General features: G+C 35.2%; 1 protein-coding gene across 1 annotated transcript; it reads right to left on the reverse strand.

Moving 5' to 3' along the window:
- Positions 1-1,785: 1,785 nt before the first annotated feature.
- Positions 1,786-17,995, reverse strand: pdpk1b (3-phosphoinositide dependent protein kinase 1b). The gene is made up of 14 exons (XM_073831111.1): positions 17,887-17,995; positions 12,986-13,180; positions 12,851-12,893; positions 12,623-12,760; positions 10,500-10,644; positions 10,313-10,410; positions 10,118-10,193; positions 9,844-9,912; positions 7,816-7,912; positions 7,560-7,733; positions 7,243-7,472; positions 7,103-7,160; positions 5,249-5,401; positions 1,786-3,241 (listed from the first exon to the last, which is right to left on the reverse strand). The coding sequence occupies exons 1-14, from the start codon at positions 17,908-17,910 to the stop codon at positions 3,128-3,130; spliced, it is 1,614 nt and encodes a 537-aa protein (XP_073687212.1). The 5' UTR covers positions 17,911-17,995; the 3' UTR covers positions 1,786-3,127.
- Positions 17,996-18,770: the final 775 nt, after the last annotated feature.

The following is an 18,770-nucleotide window of genomic DNA, read 5'->3' on the forward strand; positions in this document are numbered from 1 at the left end:
CAAAACTCCATTTCCATACAGGTATTAGTAATTAGTATCTTAGTGGATCTGACCGATTTCAGTTTATGAATCTGACTTGTAAATAACACATAAGAAATAACAAAATTAATAAACAAGTATGTTTATATACAGTGCTGTGCAAAAAGTCTTAGGCCACTAGTATTTCCACTTTAAAAATGGTTTAAATCAGTTATTTCTATCTTTTGCTGTAGTGTTTTAGTCGGACAAATCGGTTTCAATAATTAATTTTGCCATTAATTGTAATAATCCAGTGAGATTTTTGTTTGCACAAGGAGTCTGACAACAGCCAGTGCTCCACACAGAGATCTGATCTCATCCTCACCCAGTTTGTCTTGACAAAGAAACAGAACAAACCGAGTCAGACTATATACAGAAGAACTGTGGCAATGTCTTCAAGATGCTGCAAGAGACCAATCTGCAAAGCTACAGTACTGTTAAACGTTTTAGGCGCTTGTGTAAAAATGCTGTAAAATGAGGATGCTGTCAAAAATAATGTCACGAATACAGTGCCTTGCGAAATTATTCATACCCCTTCATTTTTTTCACATTTTGTTATGTTGCTGCCTTATGTTAAACTACTTTAAAATACTTTTCCCCCCCACATCAATCTACACTCCCTACTCCATAATGTCCAAGCAAAACATAGGTTTTTAACATTTGTGCTAAAAAAAAATAAAAATACTGAAAAGGTCCCGTTGCATAAGTATTCATACTTCATTCATACTATTTCTGGGACACTTGCACTTTAGTTCAGGAGCATTCATATTGCTTCTAGATGTTACTACACTTCAAGTGGAGTTAAACTGTGGCAAATTCATTTGAATGAGTCTGATTTAGAAAGGCACACACCTCTCAGAAAAGGTCTAACGGCTGAAAATGCATATCAGAGCAAAACCCAGGTCCTGAGGTCAAGATAACTGCCTGTAGAGCTCAGTGACAGACTTGTGTTAAGGCAATGATCTAGGGAAGAGTTCAGAAAAAAATCTGCTGCATTGAAGGTTCACAGAAGCATGTAGCCTCCATTATCCATAATGGAAGACGATTGGAACAACTAGGACTCTAGAAAACTAATTTAAAGCAGATTAACATAATGTTGCAACAAAACAAAATGTGAAAAAAAAAACCAAGGGGTATGAATACTTTTGCAAGGCACTGTAGGTTTTATTACTCAATTAACTTCAATTATCTAAATTAAATCAACATTTGGTGTGGCCATTCTTTGTGTTTAAAGCAGCTTTTCGCCCTAGGTACACTTGCACGTAGCTTTTCAGGTAGGTCTCTTCAAGCATCTTGGAGACATTGCCACAGTTCTTCTGGATTTATTCTGTCTCAGTTTGTTTCTTCATGTGATTCCAGACAGACTGGATGATGAGGATGAGATCAGATCTCTGTGGAGCACTGGCTGTTGTCAGACTCCTCGTGCAAACAAAAATCTCACTGGATTATTACAATTAATGCCAAAATGAATATTTGGAAATGTAAACTGATATTTCCTACTGCCACACTACAGCAAAAGATAGAAATGACTAACTTAAAACCATTTATAGCTGGTGAAAATTCTAGTGGCCCAAGACTTTTGCACAGTACTGTGTATGTTGGTATATTATTTTTAGCAAAAAGATTGTTTGAAAAATTAAAGCATCATTTATTCCACCTTCATCCTTTATGCAAGAAACTTTTCCTATGACTATGAGTGGAAAAATTCAAAATAAAAATAAATACTGTTCAAACACATGGGAACAAAAAACAAGAGAGTTTGTTGGCCTAAAACCCTACATGCTTTATTTCAGTTCTAGGTTTTGCCGAGCGCAAAAGGCCGACAAGAAGAATACACACATTGCCTACAAGGGCCCCACACACACACACACCGTATCACACACACAGACACACACTCTCTCACACGCGCACACACACACAGACAGACAAGCGGGGCCGTGCGCACACAGGCATTAAATTATCAGAAATGAGCCAATCACTGCGCAAATAGAAAATGTATATGATATAGTAAGAAAACAAAAGCAGTAAAATATCATAGTTTACAATAATTCTTCACATTCAAAGGCTTTACATATTCAATACATACACAGCAAGGCCCTGGAACATGACTTCAATCCAAATATGCTTTCATATATTAGAATTTAAATAACACAGAGAAGCCAGGCCAGAACGGAGCGGCCCAATAACCTTATACAAGAATAAAAATACAAAACCTGGATCCTAGAGTCACCTCTTTACTCACCTCCCATTTGCAATATTACATCAACTGTACATCACAGTCATCTGTTACCGATCAGGAAGACGCACGCACGCTCACACGCACACACTCGGTCTGTCGGTCTCACTCACTCCACGGACTTCCTGTTAAAAACGGCCAAATGAGAGGAGCCAAACACACACGCACAAGCACGCACACGATCAGATTGCCCCTCCGTCACAAGCCTCCAATCAGCAATGCATACCGTCACAATGCAAGCGCTTTAAAGGAAAACAGAGGCGACGAATTACCCTCTCAAACCACATTACCCACGTGGCTTTCGTGGCGGTGTGGTGCCGTCTCCCGGCGCCATTTGAAGGTAACGTGAACATGCTGAGGAGACGTCCGACACCACATCCTCCGATCGGAATCAGCGAGACCAGCTACTGTAGCCAATAAGGGTAAAAGGACCCGCCTTAACTCTAAACGCAGACTAAAGCGACGCTCCCGTTTAGATATCTGAAAGGAAGGAGCTGAGCGTGTGTGAGCGTCGAGCGAGAAAAAGAACAGAACGTGTGCTCGTTTCACGACGGACAGGTGGAGATTGCATGATTTTGAGTGTTTTCGTTACCTGCGATCGATGGAAAGACTTGCGTAATCGTCTAAATGTGGGATTTTCTATGCCTGACTACGGCCTTGCTGCTTTTGGTTGTAAAGACTCCACCCTCTGCGTGAGAAACGAATGAATCGAACAGAGAAAGTGCCTGGGAGTGACGGGACTGATATATGAAGAGACAGAAAGACAATATATAGCGGGAGAGAGAGAGAGAGAGATAGAAATGTCTCTACAGTCCTGTGATTGGTTGGAGGGCTGTGGGGGGGTGTGGCCAAAGGGGGGGGAGCGCTGTAGTCCTATAGGCTGGGGCTCTGGTGTTTGTGGTAGATCTTCCTCCAAACTTCCTGGATTTTCTTGCACCATTTGTCTGCGTTGCCGCTTGGGTCCATTAGATAGTACGTCCGGTTTGGCTACGGGAATAAAGCAGAGTCGTTAAAGGGCAAGTTCACTTCTAGAACGTCTTTCTTTCTTCAGTTGGTAGGAAATTTTGTTTGAGAAAAGCATTTTAGGATTTCTCTCCATGTAATGGACTTCTATGGTGCCTGCGAGTTTGAACTTCCAAAATGCAGTTTAAACGCAGCTTCGAAGGTCTCTAAACGACCCCAGCCGAGGAAGAAGGGTCTTTTCTAGCAAAACAATCGGTCATTTTCTAAAGAAATTGACAATTTATCTCAAAATGCTCGTCTTGTCTAGCTCTGTGTGCATTCTAGGTTAATACAGTTAGGGTATGTTGAAAAACTCCCATCTCATTTTCTCCACCAACTTCAAAATCATCCTACTTCGCTGCAGAAGTACTGACCCAGTGTTTACAAAGTGAAAATGCAAAGAAGATTTTGAAGTTGAAGAAAATGAGATGGGAGTTTTTCGATCACCCTTCCTGTCTCGAACCGAAGTAGAGTTCACGCAGAGCTAGACAAGATGAGCATTTGAGGTTAAATGGTTGATAATTTAATTTTTTTAGAAAATGACCAATTGTTTTGCTAGATAAGACCCTTCTTCCTCGGCTGGGATCATTTATAGCCCTTTGAAGCTGCATTGAAACTATCACTATCGATACTATCACGATTCTTGGGTGCTAATACAGTACTGCGATTTAAAAAAAAAAAAAATTACAATTTAGATTCTACAAGTATTGCGATTTGATATTGCTATTAGGGCTGGGATGATACGCTAGTCTGCTGATTTAAATGTTGAACAAAATGAGTGGAAAAAATACTTTATGTAATAAAATGAAGTGCTGTTACATTTCAAACCGTTTTAGTTGTGTTTAGTCATGTTTTCCCAGCAAAACAAATTTTACTTTGTTTACTGCAAAGTATATTTTGGTCATGCCATAAAAAAAAAAAATCTAATTAGAACATTTTACAGTTTTAGAGTGCTGGAAATAGTTATTTTAAATGCTGGAAAGTCATTAAAAAGGTGCTTAATTCTCTGTCAAAGGTTGTGCAAACCCTGACATGAATAATGTACTACTATTATCTCTACCACAACAGCATGGTTGTAGTTAGTATTAATTCTTTTTTTTTTTAACTCAGCGCTGTTTATAACAGAGAATTCTGGGCAGATTTCGAATGACTCTCACTAGATCTGGCTGCAAGTTTTCATTGTGCGGCGAATTTAATCACTTCTTACTGGATCTTGCAGCACTGTGCAGTAACAGTAATGCAAAATCGAATTTTAAAAATCAATAATGTGGATGGAGCTGGTTGATGAAACCACCTCTGCATAGCACGACAGTGGTGACAGCAGCGGCAATCCACCTGCCAAGTGGCCATGCCCTTAATTATGCAGAACTTTAAGGCTTAATATAACTTAAACAGGTGAGTTATAGGAGGTTGCCGCTTGGTTGAACAACGCAGTGGTTGTGCCAGTGCGACCACTCACAAAAATGTCCCATCGGCAGAAGAAAATGTTCGCAAAACGTCTGGAGCTCTGAGAGAGCAGATGGCTCTGCATGCTTTCAAATGGCTCTCGGAGTACTTTGATGTCATACGCAGATCGTCTGCGCAGTGCAACACATTTATACATTTTGCCCTCTGTTGGAAAAAAAGGGCTAACTTCATCTCACCACCTCTTAGGAAAAGTAAAATAATTAAATGTGTGTGTATATATATATATATCGATTCTGAGGTAAACCAATCGATTTTTAAATAGTTCTAAAACGAATCACGATAGGGGAATTTATTTTTTTCTCCAATCCCTATTGAAGTCCACTATATGGAGAGAAATCCTGAAAATTTTCCTCAAAAAACAACTTCTTTATGACTGAAGACAGACAGACATGAACATCTTGGATAACAAGGGGGTGAGTCAATTATCTGTAAAGTTTTGTTCTGGAAGTGAATTTCTCCTTTAAACATGTGGTTTAAAACATGCAGATGTCTATTTATTGATCATTGGGATTGGGATGTGTTTACCGTGTGAACAAAGAAGGTTTTGAAGTTCTTCGCTTCGGGCCGTAGTTCAGGTGACCAAGGAATCTCCCCTTTCAGAACTTTATTGACCGGATCCACGTAGTACAAGTGAGGACCCTCAGTCAGTAGCAACTGCCTCCTCCGTGCAAACAGACCCTACAGACGTAGACAAAACACTATGAAACAAACACACTACTAAAGTAAGATCACAAAACTGATCGTTTTGGTCCTGGATGTTGATTGATCAAGATGTGTACGATTCACTACAAAGAATAAATTCATAAGAGTTGGGAATTAGACTACACTTGTCGTGCTGTGTGATTTGATTTGCTAAAAATAACCAAATCATATGAGTCATTTGTTTCGGGAACTGGGAGGAATATTATGATCATGCGGTGTGGTTTTAAATTAAATAGGAATAAAATACTCTTGTCCCATGGTTTTTATTTACTGAGAAGTACTAAATCGTAAGAGGCATTCTTTCAGGAGTTGGTGAAACTACATTGGTTGTTCTGTATGGTTTGGATTCCTTAAACGAATCAATTCATAAGAGTCAGGAAGTGGATAGAACACTGTGATAACTAAAAGAAACCAGATCTTAGGAATCAGGAATTGAACAGACTACACTGGTTTGCTTTATAGTTTTGATTCACTCAAAAGAACTAAATCATTCATTCTGGAGTTTTGATTGACTTAAAAGAACCAAATCATTAGAATCATTCACTAGGGAATTTGATGAACTGCACCAGAAACATGGTTTTGATTCACTAAAAAGAACTGAATCTTTCGAGTCGTTCAGTCGGACTACACTGCTTGTGCTGTATAGTCGAGATTTGCTAAAAAGAATCAAACCATAAGAGTCATTAGTTCAGAAATTGGTTAGACTTCATTGGTTGTTTTGTATGGTTTTGATTCACTTAAATGAACCAAATAATAGAAGTCATTAATTTTGGGATGTGGATGGACAACACTGGTCATGCTGTGGAGTTTTGAATCACTAAAACAAATTAATTCATAAAAGTCAGGAACTGGACAGAACACTGTGATCATCATGATTGACTAAAACGAACCAAATCTTAAAAGAGTCAGGAATTGGTCTACACTGGTTTGCTGTATAGTTTTGATTCACTTTAATGAAATAATCATTCATTTCAGAGTTGAAAAGATCTGAATCATAAAAGCCATTTAATCAGACTACACTGGTCGTGAAATATGGTTTAAATTTGCTCAAAAGAATCAACCCATAAGAGTCATTCGTTCAAGAATTGGTTGGAAGGCACTGGTTGTTCTAAATTGTTTTGCTTCACTTAAAAGAACCAAATCATAGGAGTCATTGATTTGGGAATTGGATAGACTACACTGGTCATGCTGTGGAGTTTTGATTTACTTAAAAGAACTAAATCATTCATTCAGGAGATAATTGGACTAGACTGATCACACGGTTTTGACTAAAAAGAACTAAATCATAAGAATCATTCAGTTGGACTACAATGGTTGTGCTGTATGATTTTAATTCACTAAAGAATTAAACCATAAGAATTATTCACTAGGGAATTGGATGGAATAGTCAGGATGCAAGGTTTTGATTAACTACAAAGAACTAAATCACAATAGTCATTTATCCAGGAATTGGTGCTGTATAGTTTTACCTCACTAAAAACAATTAACAAAATGTAATTTGCCTGGAAATCATTTGGAATACTCCCACCATTCTGATTGAATTTGTGAACTGTATGGATTACACTGGTCATGGTTTTGATTCACTAAAAAGAACCAAATTATAAGAGTCATTTGTTCGAGAATTGAATCTAAATCTAGCTGATTACACACTAGTACAGATTACCAGCATTAACTCACTTTGCGTTTGTCCACTGGGCCCATTTTTAAGATAAGGTTATTCTCCACAAACTGGTGCCTGTTTGAAACAAATAGACAGAATGCTTACAAAAAGCACACAAGGATATCAAATCATATAAAAAGATTGTGTGTTTGTGTACCATGGGTTTGCAGCTCCCTGCTTATCCAGTAGGATGCGTTTCTCCTCTTCGCTGTACTGCATGTCGAGCTCCATGCTATTACTGTCCAGCTCATGAATATGTATAAACTGATCCACACTAGGGGAGGGGTTATATGTAGGTTGACTTGTCTCTCCTGTGAAGGGAACTAAAGGCGCGTGGCCAGGCTGTGCCACCTGCATACAACTGAACTGGCTCAGGAGATCATCATACTGAAAACGAATGAGAAACGCAAATTAAGAATTATCTAGATTTCATATCTTCTGTAGAAAATAATTCAGTTGTTTGTGTCAACTCACATTTCCATAGCAGTCCTCATCATCCTCAGACATTGCAGGCAGATACGCCGTTAGTTTAGGTGGAGTCTGGAGATGGATATCATCCCAGCCAACTGTCTCAAAGAAAGGGTGGGACTTAAGCGGTCCATAGCCGCCCATTTCCTCACAGCCAATCCGCTTGCACGGATCCAGTGACTGTGAAAACAAGACACCAATGAGTGCACAGCAGATCCACGCCTACACCATAAACAAACATTTAGGATTGAATAATGCTGACCAGAAGTTGCTCCACAAGGTCCTTAGCTTTGGGGAAAAATTTCTCAGGAAACTCGTACTCGAGTTTTATAATCTTCTGGAATATCAGATACTCATTCCTGTGATGGATTACAAGAAAACAATGATTAGTGATTGGAGGCTTAAGCTTTAGCATGGACAGGGTAGATGTTAGAGATGGGTCATGATTGATCAATAACCAACTAGAAAATTAGTGAGATTAATGAGTGTTCTGTACTGACCAAATGCATTGTAAATACTGTACACACTTAAAAAGAAGTGCATTTTTTTTAATTAATTGCAATTACACTATGTTTGCCATTTTTTTTTTCTTTATATAATTTATGTACAGGTTTGGGTGAGTGCAATGTTTTTGTTTTTTTAAAGAAATCATTATTTTTTATACAGCAAAAACATTAAATTGATAAAAAAGTGAAAGCAAAAACATTACAAAAGATTTGTGTTTGAAATAAATGCTGTTCTTTTGACATTTCTATTCATCAAAGAATCACAGTGTCCACAAAAATATGAAGCAGCACAACAGCATCAAATCAGCATATTAAAATGATTTCTGAAGGATCTTGTGATGCCAAAGACTGGAATAATGAGACTGAAAATTCAGCTTTGATCACAGGAATAAAATATATTTAAAAAAATGCTCAAATAGAAGAGTTATTTTCAATTGTAATAATTTTTTAATACTGAAATACAGCCTTGGCGAGTAGAAGATACTTATTTGAAAAATAACTAAATAAACGAAATTGAGTTGTTTTGCACTATTTTTTATGCTGCAACGGCTTTGACTAAATATTTCCATTTTGATAAAACACTTTCAACATGGTTTAATTTGTTAAAATTATTGCATTAGCTAATACAAACAACAATAAACAAGCATTTATTACGTACATGCATATTTAACATTAAGTTGTATTAAATGCCATTAACAAAATATAAAATGAAATTCCAGGACTTTAAGCACTACTTTTTGATTTTCAAACATTTCAATCACAGATCTCACTTATTGAACAATGTCTTTTATTTCAAATTCTAAAAAAGAAAGAAATAATAATATACTAATAAAAAAAAAAAAATTGTAAAGCACATACAATGTATTACTACTAAAGTATTACAAAGTATATTACACTTTTACTATAGTAAAACCAAGGTTAATTTTTAAGGGATTTGTCTTTGTGTATTCTTTCTTTGCTTTGTTTTTATAACTGTACTGCCTTAATGGTCTGATGTTTTCTACTGTTTAAGAAAAAAACAAATCAGAAAAATAGATTCGCGAAATTGCTCAGATGATTCGCCATCCGTGATTTAAGATTCAGGAACCCGCTCTGATGTTCCGAACTAAATCAAATGATTTCAGATCTGTGCTCCAAAGTTCCAGTCTAAAGCAAAACATTTCTGAACCTGCTGCGAAATCCTGATCTAAACAATGATTCGTGAACCTTCATTTCAGATTAGGACTCGAAGCGAATCATTTGACTTAGATCGGAACTTTGCATTTCGTGAATCACTTTATTTAGATCGGGACTTCAAATCGTGTATCATTAATCATTTGATTTGAATCATTCAATTCACGAAATGATTCACAAACCCATTTTGATCTGAAACAAGTGATTTGTGATCTGCAAAGTTCCAATCTAAATCAATTTTGCATCATTTTGAATCATTGGAGATTCAAAAAGCTGTTACACCCATCACTACTGTTATTGTTATTGATCAAATTAAATACGTATTTCATCGATACATCGCCTTTCAATAATTCAAGCACTTTTCAAGTACCTCTTCATGAATATTGCTATTTAAAGGGTTTTAAATAATTTTAAAGTCAATTTAACATTACATAAAGCGAACCTCTAATTCTATGTTGCTCATCTAATTATTATGAACACAAGAATGCGTCTATGTAAACACACCATGAAATCTGAAACCAGTCTAATTATACAGAGCTCAATTAATTTAGTAGTTCAACGAGTCCATTTTAAACCAATAACTGGTTTTACACATCTGAAAGTATACTCACCCAGCTCTGAATGGCGGCAAACCAGCAACAAGCTGGTAGATGATGCAGCCTAATGCCCAGAGGTCCGAACTGCAAGACAAATACGCAAGAACCTTTAACAAAAAACCTCAAATAAACCCCTTCTTGCTTAGGTATTGCACATAATGTCTCCTGCATTCAAAGACAAACCACTAAATAAACACAGCAACAAACAGCATCTTTGAATTAGGCCCGGTTCATTACCGATGAAAGCATTACAACTGCACACCATGAAATATTCATCAGCCGTGTTTACCTCTTGCAGGCAGATTTCTCAGTCAGTAATTCAGGAGAGACGTACTGAGCCGTACCAACAAATGAGTTTGCTCTTGCTGCGGGGGAAACATCAGAATGACAATATCATTAGTAAAAGCCCTATCATGAGAGGATACTTCAGTATGAATGTTTACACTGTCAGAGGATGATTGTTATGCGGTGTACGTGTGTTTACCCTGTTTGCTGTCAGAGGACAGTTGTTTGGCCGTGCCAAAGTCTGTTATTTGAATGTGCATCTCCTCGCTGAGCAGAATATTCTCCGGCTTCAGATCTCTGTAGAACACAATAACACAAATAACTCAAGGTCAAAAACTGACAAATAAAATGATTGCTACAGGCACCTTAAAGACAAACCTACTGACCTGTGGATGATGCCCTTCTGATGCAAGTACTCAAGAGCACAAACTATCTCAGCCGAGTAGAAACGCGTGCAGGTCTCGTCAAACGAGCCTATTTTTCGAATGTATTTCAGCAGTTCGCCATTTTTAGCGTAGCTCAATCCAAAATCTGATCATTCATTCAGGAAACATTCGAAAGGTGAAACACATTAGAAAGGTTTTGTTTAGTTAATTGTTAAGACATTGTTAAGTTAATTGTTAAGACAATTAACTGGTCAACATTAAGATTATTGCTATTGAACGTAGCAATCGTTTGTGACAGTTTAAAAAAAAAAAAAAAAATCTACTGATTGTCTTGATTTCGACAACTTTTTAGCAATTTCAGAGTTTTTTATTTTTATACTTTGTGTATTTTTAAAGCAAAATAGTGTTACGGAATATTTTATAAATATAACAAAATATTTTATGCATACAAAACAATGTGGAAAAATTAAATAAAAATATTATATACAATACAGTTCAAAAATTTGAGATTTTTAATGTTTTTAAATGCATTTCTTATGCTCATCAAGACAGCATTTATTTGATCAAAAATCCAGAATTATCATTAATATTGTGAAATATTATTCCAACGTAAAATAATTGTTTTAAAAGTGGATATATTTTAAAATGTAATTTATTCCTGTGATTAAAGCTGAATTATCAGCATCATTACTCCACACTTCAGTGTCAAATGCTCCTTCAGAAATTATTCTAATATGCTAATTTGTTATCAATGTTGTTGAAAATAGTGCGGTTTAATATTTTGTTGGAACCTGTGATACTTTTTTTCAGGTTTCTTTAATGAATAAAATTAGAATGATTTCTGAAGGATCATGTGACACTGAAGACTGGAGTAATGATGCTGAAAATTCAGCTTTGCATCACAGGAATAAATTGTAGTATTTTTAATCAAGTAAATTCAGTCTTGATGAGCAATGACAGATTTTTTTTTTTTAAATAAAACACTAAAAATGTTACTGATCCTAAACTTCTGAACACCAGTGTATATAACATTGTTATTTATATTTTAAAATTTAAAAACAAATAAAAAAATCATATATAAATTGATATAAATGCCTTGCCTATAAATTTATATAAATCTGAAATAATATTTATTTTTATTTTTTAAAATAAGTATGAAAACTAAATAAATGCATAAATATATGGGTCAAAGACAAAGTGTTTAAGCATAAAAGAAGTTTTCTGTTTAATTTAATTGCATTTTTGTTTTTGTTTTTCTAAGCAGAAAAAAACTATTATACATTTTTCCCTAATTTACAGAAGACACCCACTAAAATGTCATTCTTGTCAGGCATTTTTACAACAAAAATCAATTTATGACATACTAAAAGACAAATTACTTTCACCCAAAATACTAATTAGTTGTAATTCTACATTTTTTAAATTTGCCACTATCTTAGGTTTTGCCCATTTGTCAGTAAAAAAAACACTTTACCTAAATTTACTGTGCTTTCTATTGACATAAAATCTCTTTTGTAAATTTCTTTTGACATGGACATCTTACCGACTTTGACCCATATAGACTTTATAAATAAAATATGTATAATCACAATTCTAAATAATGATTGTCATTTAATTTTTTTTTTTTTTTTTTACATTTTATAGAATTATTGCACTTTCACATAAGCACAAATCAGGAAAACGTTACATTGCACAGTTTGCACACAGAGCAAATGACCATGTAAAAGAAAACATATTGGCTGTACTACACTTTTATTTGAGCAGAACATCTTGCTAATTTCCCAATGACATGCCAGTATTTTCAGCTGATTAGGCTTGCCAGATTAATTAAACAACTGGGCACAAACAAAAAAAAAATCAAAGAAAAAATTGATTGGGGAATTTAAACTTTTGAAATCTGGCAACCATTAGCATGAAAGCTTGTGGAGGCTTGTTCAAAATGTAAGAGAATGCAAATGCCAAATTAAACTGAAGCTTTTTCAGAATAAATAACCAGGGGGCAAATATCACAGAGGATTATGCTTAATCGATAGATTCAGAAACGCTGATCTAAAATATTCTACCAAATTTTCAGGTAAATATGATGGTTATGTACTAGTTATGTACGTGTGTGTGAAGGATACACAGCTTCTCCTCGTCCTGAAAGGTGAAGTAGAGCTTGACGAAGAACGAATGATCCAGGTGTGACATGATGTCTCGTTCTCTTTTGACATATTGCGCTTTGTTCTCCTTCATTATGTGGCGCTTTTCCAGAATCTTTACTGTTGAAACACATGCAACAACACTTTTCAGTTCATGCCAAATGTAATACTGATAAATCAAATGCACAGGCTGATGTGATAATGACTTACTTGCATACTCCTTCCCCGTCGAGTGCTCTTTTGCCAAGACAACCTGTAAGTAGCAAAGACGGCACAGGTTAGTACATTGCATGAGTAATGCTAGTTGATGTATAGCAGAAGTGCATGAACGTGTGCATGTCATACGGTAGAGAAGGAGCCTTCTCCCAATATTTTGCCGAATCGGAAATCCTCGGGTCTCTTCTTGCGAGGCTGGGTGGGCTGGGGTGGTGGTGCCTGTCCCTCCATGCTGTTGCCGTGGAGACGGGGCGTGTCCTGCTGGCCTCTTACCATGGATGGACAGGAGATGAGAACAGAGGAGTGGAGGGATGCAACATCATACTGATGAGAGAGAGAGAGACAAAGTTAGTGTATTTCTCACTTTACTCAAATACTGCCTTTGATAAAATTACTGCATACTTTGACACTTATTTGTAATATTTTATTTATTATTATTTTAGTTCATAGAGTATAAATATGTTTAAAATTATAAAAATGCTAAGTTAATATTTATATTATACGAACTATATTAATTTTGCTTTAAAACATAAAAATAATAATACAAAAATTATATAAAAATGCTAATAAGTTATTTTATTATTTTAATATTTTAAAGAGATGTAAAATTAGAATTGGAATGATATAAAATGCTAAAAAGTTAATATATATTCATATTCTATAAACTATATCAATTTTGCTTTTAAATATTTAAAATAATACATAAAATGATATAGAAGTGCTAAGATATTTTTTAAATATTTTAATATTGTAAAGCTACACATATTTTTATGGTATTTTATGATTTTTTAAATACTGAAATATTTTAAAGCTTCACACAAAATTATAATGCTATAAAATACTAAAAAGTTCATATATATACACACACACACACACACACACATTCTATAAGCTATTATTTTGCTTCAAAATATTTAAAAATTACTAAATTATATGAAAATGCTTAAATATTTAAATATTTTAAAGCTATATACATATTACAATTAATTATATAAAAGGCTAAAAGTATATTTTTCTAAAAAACTATAAATTTAGCTTTCAAATATTAAAAAAAAAATACATAAAATAATCATATAAAAAAAATTTAATAGTGAAATATTTTAAAGCTACACAAACAAACCCATAGGTAAAATTATAATTATACAAAATGCTAAAATATCAATATACACTTATAACTTTTAAACTATATTATTTATAAAAATAATCAATAAAATATATAAAAATGCTAAAAATTTTATTTTATTATTTATTAAATATTGAATTATTTGAAAGCTATACAAATACTGTATATAAAATTCAGATTATATACTCAAAAAGTAAAATAAATTCAAAAGTTCATATATATTCTATAAACTATTTCACATTAAAATATAAAATATATTTTTTTAAATATTGAAATATTTTAGCTATACATGAATTATATAAAATGCTAAAAAGTTTTTTAAATATTGAAATATATTAGTGTATGTGTGTATAAACTGCTAATATATACAGTATATACACACACACACACCATATAAATTGTTTTAAAAATGTCAAAATTAAAAAAAATAAAAACAATTATATAAAATGTATATTTCTTTCTTAAAATAACTTAACATATAGTTTGTGTAATATGTAGAAAACAATCTATAAACTACTCTCAGTTAACAATATATTGAATTTGATATGCTTGTATGCGTGATGTCATTACTGTAAATTCAATGACATCACTCAGGTGACAGCAAACGGTTTAACTTAAGCAAGATAAGAGCATATGGTTTATGTATTATCACTCTAGATATTGATAATTAACCATTCTATGCTCATTAAGAACACAAGTGATTACATAAAGCTTTTGATCATTGAAAACCGTGTCATCCTGACTGTATAAAACCGTTTTTATGAGTTCAAGAGCATCCAAAGACAGTTCTCACGAAATGAATTACTTTAACCAAACTTATCTCTGCTTAAATTAAACTCGACGTCATTGTGAAAATTTTAAAAAGGGAACTAAGAAGCACTACAAATCCATAAGCAAGGTATTTCTCTCACACTGCTAAACATCATAATCACTAGGCTAGTTTCCTGTAACTACAGCTCACATTATTCACAATCAGCATTCCTAGCTAACGAACTTCAAAACACCTCTATAAAACATGAGTCACACATGTCAACAAGAACTTTAGTCAAACCTCCAGCAATAACTTCTTTGCAACCTATGCTCCCCCACAATGTTAATTCAAAGCACTCAATGAGGCTCAAACATTGACAATTACAGAAATAACAGACCAAAGTTGCTTTGCCACTTCAAACAATGTTTACATCTCAATACAGTGCCTTTAGAAAATCTTCATACCCTGTGAAAACCTTTACCTTTTGTCACATTAAAATAAATAAAATAAATAAATTCCTACTCTTTTGAGCTGCATACACATCATAACCCTCATCATTAAAGTAAATTCTGGAGGATTATTAAAAATTAATCGGTGAAATGCCTGGTTTGATAAAGTGATCAGCCCCTTAGAGTAAACCATTGTATAAACTTGCTCAGGTGCAAGCAATGAACTTTCAGATTAAACACTAGGCTTATTGCCCCACTTGACATCAATAGTAGTGGTGTTGATTACTTCAGAATAAAACTAGCTGTTTCTTGAAGACTCCACTGTTAGCGGTGCATGGTAGGGCAAAGAATTCACCAAGGTTGGGAAAATGCTTTCAAAAGACCTCTGGATAAAGTTGTAGAAAGCCACAAGTTAGAAGAAGGCTACAAAAACATTTCAAAGGCTTTAGCCATTTCTCGGAGTACTGTTCAAAGCAATATAAGCAGTGGAAAGCGTATGGCACCACCAGCACATTGCCTAGATCAGGCCGTCCGTCCAAAGTGGATGACAGAGCCAGAAGGACATTGATAAGAGAAGCTACCAGGAGGCCAAAGGCAGCTTTGAAGGACTTACGAGCCAACACGGCTGGGTCAGTCTGTGCATGTGAGGACTATCTCCCAAGCTTTACACAAAGCTGGCCTGAATGGCCAGGGTGGGATGAAAGAAGCTTTCTCTTTGCGCTATGCAAAAACACATTTGGAAGAGTCTGATACCTCCTGGTAAAAGGTGCTATGGTTTGATGAGACCAAAATTGACCTTTTTGGACTGAACTCCAAGCACTTTGTCTGGCAGAAAGCAGACACAGCATTATGTTGTAGGTTTTTTTCAGCTGGGACTGTGCGATTGGTCAGGATTGAAGGGAAAATGGATGCTGCCAAGTGCATCCAAATTCTTGAGGAAAACCTGCATCCCTTTGCTGGAAAGCTTAAGATGGGCAGGTCATTCACCTTCCACAATGACAATGAACGAAATGGCTTAAGCATAAGATGATGAATGTCCTTGAGCGGTCAAGTCAGAGCCCTCAACTGAAAATCTGTGGATGGATTTGAAAAGAGCTGCTCACCACAGAATTTGACTGAACTTGAGCAATTCTGCAAGGAAGAATGGGCAAATATTCCCCAATCAAGGTGTGCAAAGCTAGTACAGACATATTTAAAAAGACTGATGGCTGTAAATAAAGCAAAAAGTGGCTCTACAAAGTATTAAAAGTGACCCTGGACCACAAAACCAGTCATAAGGGTCAATTTTGCGAAATAAATAAGCTTTCTATTATGTTAGGATAGGACAATATTTGGCTGAGATACAACCATTTGGAAATCTGAGGGTGCAAAAAAATCTAAATATTGAGAAAATCGCCTTTGAAGTTGTCCAAATGAAGTTCTTAGCAATGCATATTACTAATCAAAACTTAAGTTGGTATATTTACAGTAGAAAACTTGCAAAATATCTTCATGGAACGTGATCTTTACTTAATATCCTACTGATTTTGGCATAAAAGGAAATTTGATCATTTCGACCCATACAACGTATTTTTGGCTATTGCTACAAATATACCTGCTTTACTTAAGACTTTGTGGTCCGGGGTCACAAATCAAGGGGCTGATGACTTTTCCAACCCTGTTATTAAAGTTTTTTATTAATTCACAGAACTCGTGTTTTTTCTTTCATTGGTTTTGTAAATAAAGCTAGAAAAGATATTTGAAATGGGGTTTGATTTCAGGCTGCATGACAAATAAACGAACTACTTCAAAGGAGTATGATGATTTTCCATAGGCACTGTAAACCTATACAAGCTACATACTTTAATACTACATTCCTCAAAAAGAGTTTGATACATCAATCATATTCACAGGTGTTCTGGCTTAGTCTAGTAATCTATATAACGTTATACATGATAACAATCGACTGTCAAAAACACCTGAGAAGGTGAAACCTTAAAAATCTCGACGCCACTTTCATAGGCCGCAACTCACAATCGACTCATTTCAGTCAAAATAACACACCTAAGTAAGTCAATAATAACAGGGACATGTTAAAAAACAGCTACAGATATATAACACCGATAATATTTCTTAAATCACGGGTTTAAGTGATAAACTGCCACGCAAATGAGGCAAAACAACCTGAGGCGATTGTGCTAAAAGCACTGCTGACTGCAAAACTGCGTTGTAGTTTATCAAACACATTTAAAAACAAGTCTTAGGTGTTCACGTAAGTAATTCTTAGAAATAAAAAGGATTTACGTACATTCAGAGAAGATACAAGACGAGTGGAAGCAAACGCCTATGTCGTGAGTTAGCGGTCAGGCTAACGGCTAAGAAAACAAGCAACTTCATTTGTTGACAGAATTAGCTCGCAGAGCTAACACACAACAATATGAGCATTTCCCCACACTGCTCTTGTAAAAATACCAACATCCAGCCTAACAATTCATTCAGAAATCCCTGTATAAATTACGATACGAAACAAAAGTTGACACTTCCTGGTTAATAGACTTGCGCTTGTTTTGGGGACTAGCGGGCTAATGACGCTAAAATGCTAAGCTAAAGACTCGGGTCGCGAGCGTCCCGCGCCACCCCCCTAAAAAAATCGCCGTTGCAAGCAGAGCGCGCAACGCGGCGCGAGGCGGCTTCGAGCCCGTGCTCCCGAGACGCTGGCGGTACTCACGATCTGACTCGTGGCTCTTGCCATGGAAGTTTTCCGTGGGTAATTTATTTGGGATTAAATAATTGTGGAGACTGGAGTCATGGCCGCCCTCTCTGCGCCTTCGTTTCACGGCTGTGACGTCACGCCACAACAACATTACTGCAGTCGAGAGGAAAAAAAATTGCCGGGCGCCCCCCATCGGCGAATCCCCCAAAAATACACGGATCGATGTGATATAAAAGTATTATGGAAGTGGTTTTGCAACTGTGGATCTGTATATCACATATATTTGAATTACCGTAACAGTCCCATAACCAGTGTTGTGCAAAGTTACTTTTAAAAGTACTTTTTACGGAAAGTAATGCGTTACGTTACTTTTGCGTTACTTTTAAAAATCTAAGCAGGACTTGCTTAGTTGTTTTTAATATAAAAAAAATCTATTTTTGGCAAATGTAAAAGCCTTTTTACCAGCGAAAGAATGAAAGAAAGGCTCGGATAAATAAAAGGAAAACAAATGTTAGAATATCTTGAGTAATCTTTGTTTATTAGTATGGGTGAATTGGATCATTAAAGGTTGGCAGCGAAGACATCGGTTAATAAAATGGGATTAAATACATGAAGGATATTTGTATTATTTAACATATTTAATTATTGCAGGTTTGCATTGAATTTCACTGCTTTTATTCATTTTGAGGAATACTATATGTGTTTTTTTTTAGTGAGTGAGATGAATTAATGCATGTTCACATTTATTCTAGAACTAAAGTAACATCTTACTCACGATTTCACTCAACATGGGGACAGGAGAGCTTTTAATCAATAAATGGGGGGGAAAGTAACTGGCGTTACTTATTTGAAAAAGTAACTTTTCTTGTCAATTAAAAAGTAACATGTTACTTTACTAG

The sequence above is a fragment of the Garra rufa genome, chromosome 24 (genome assembly GCF_049309525.1).
Source record: "Garra rufa chromosome 24, GarRuf1.0, whole genome shotgun sequence".
In the NCBI taxonomy this organism is placed as follows: Eukaryota; Metazoa; Chordata; class Actinopteri; order Cypriniformes; family Cyprinidae; genus Garra; species Garra rufa.

What these genes read in the sequence shown, in the direction of transcription:
- pdpk1b (XM_073831111.1), bottom strand. Translation starts at nt 17,910, where the DNA reads ATGGCAAGAGCCACGAGTCAGATC. An exon ending in GAGAAGGCTCCTTCTCTACC is followed by an intron (nt 12,894 to 12,985) that starts GTATGACATGCA and finishes TGCTACTTACAG; the next exon opens with GTTGTCTTGGCAAAAGAGCA. An exon ending in CAGAAGGGCATCATCCACAG is followed by an intron (nt 10,411 to 10,499) that starts GTCAGTAGGTTT and finishes TGTGTTCTACAG; the next exon opens with AGATCTGAAGCCGGAGAATA.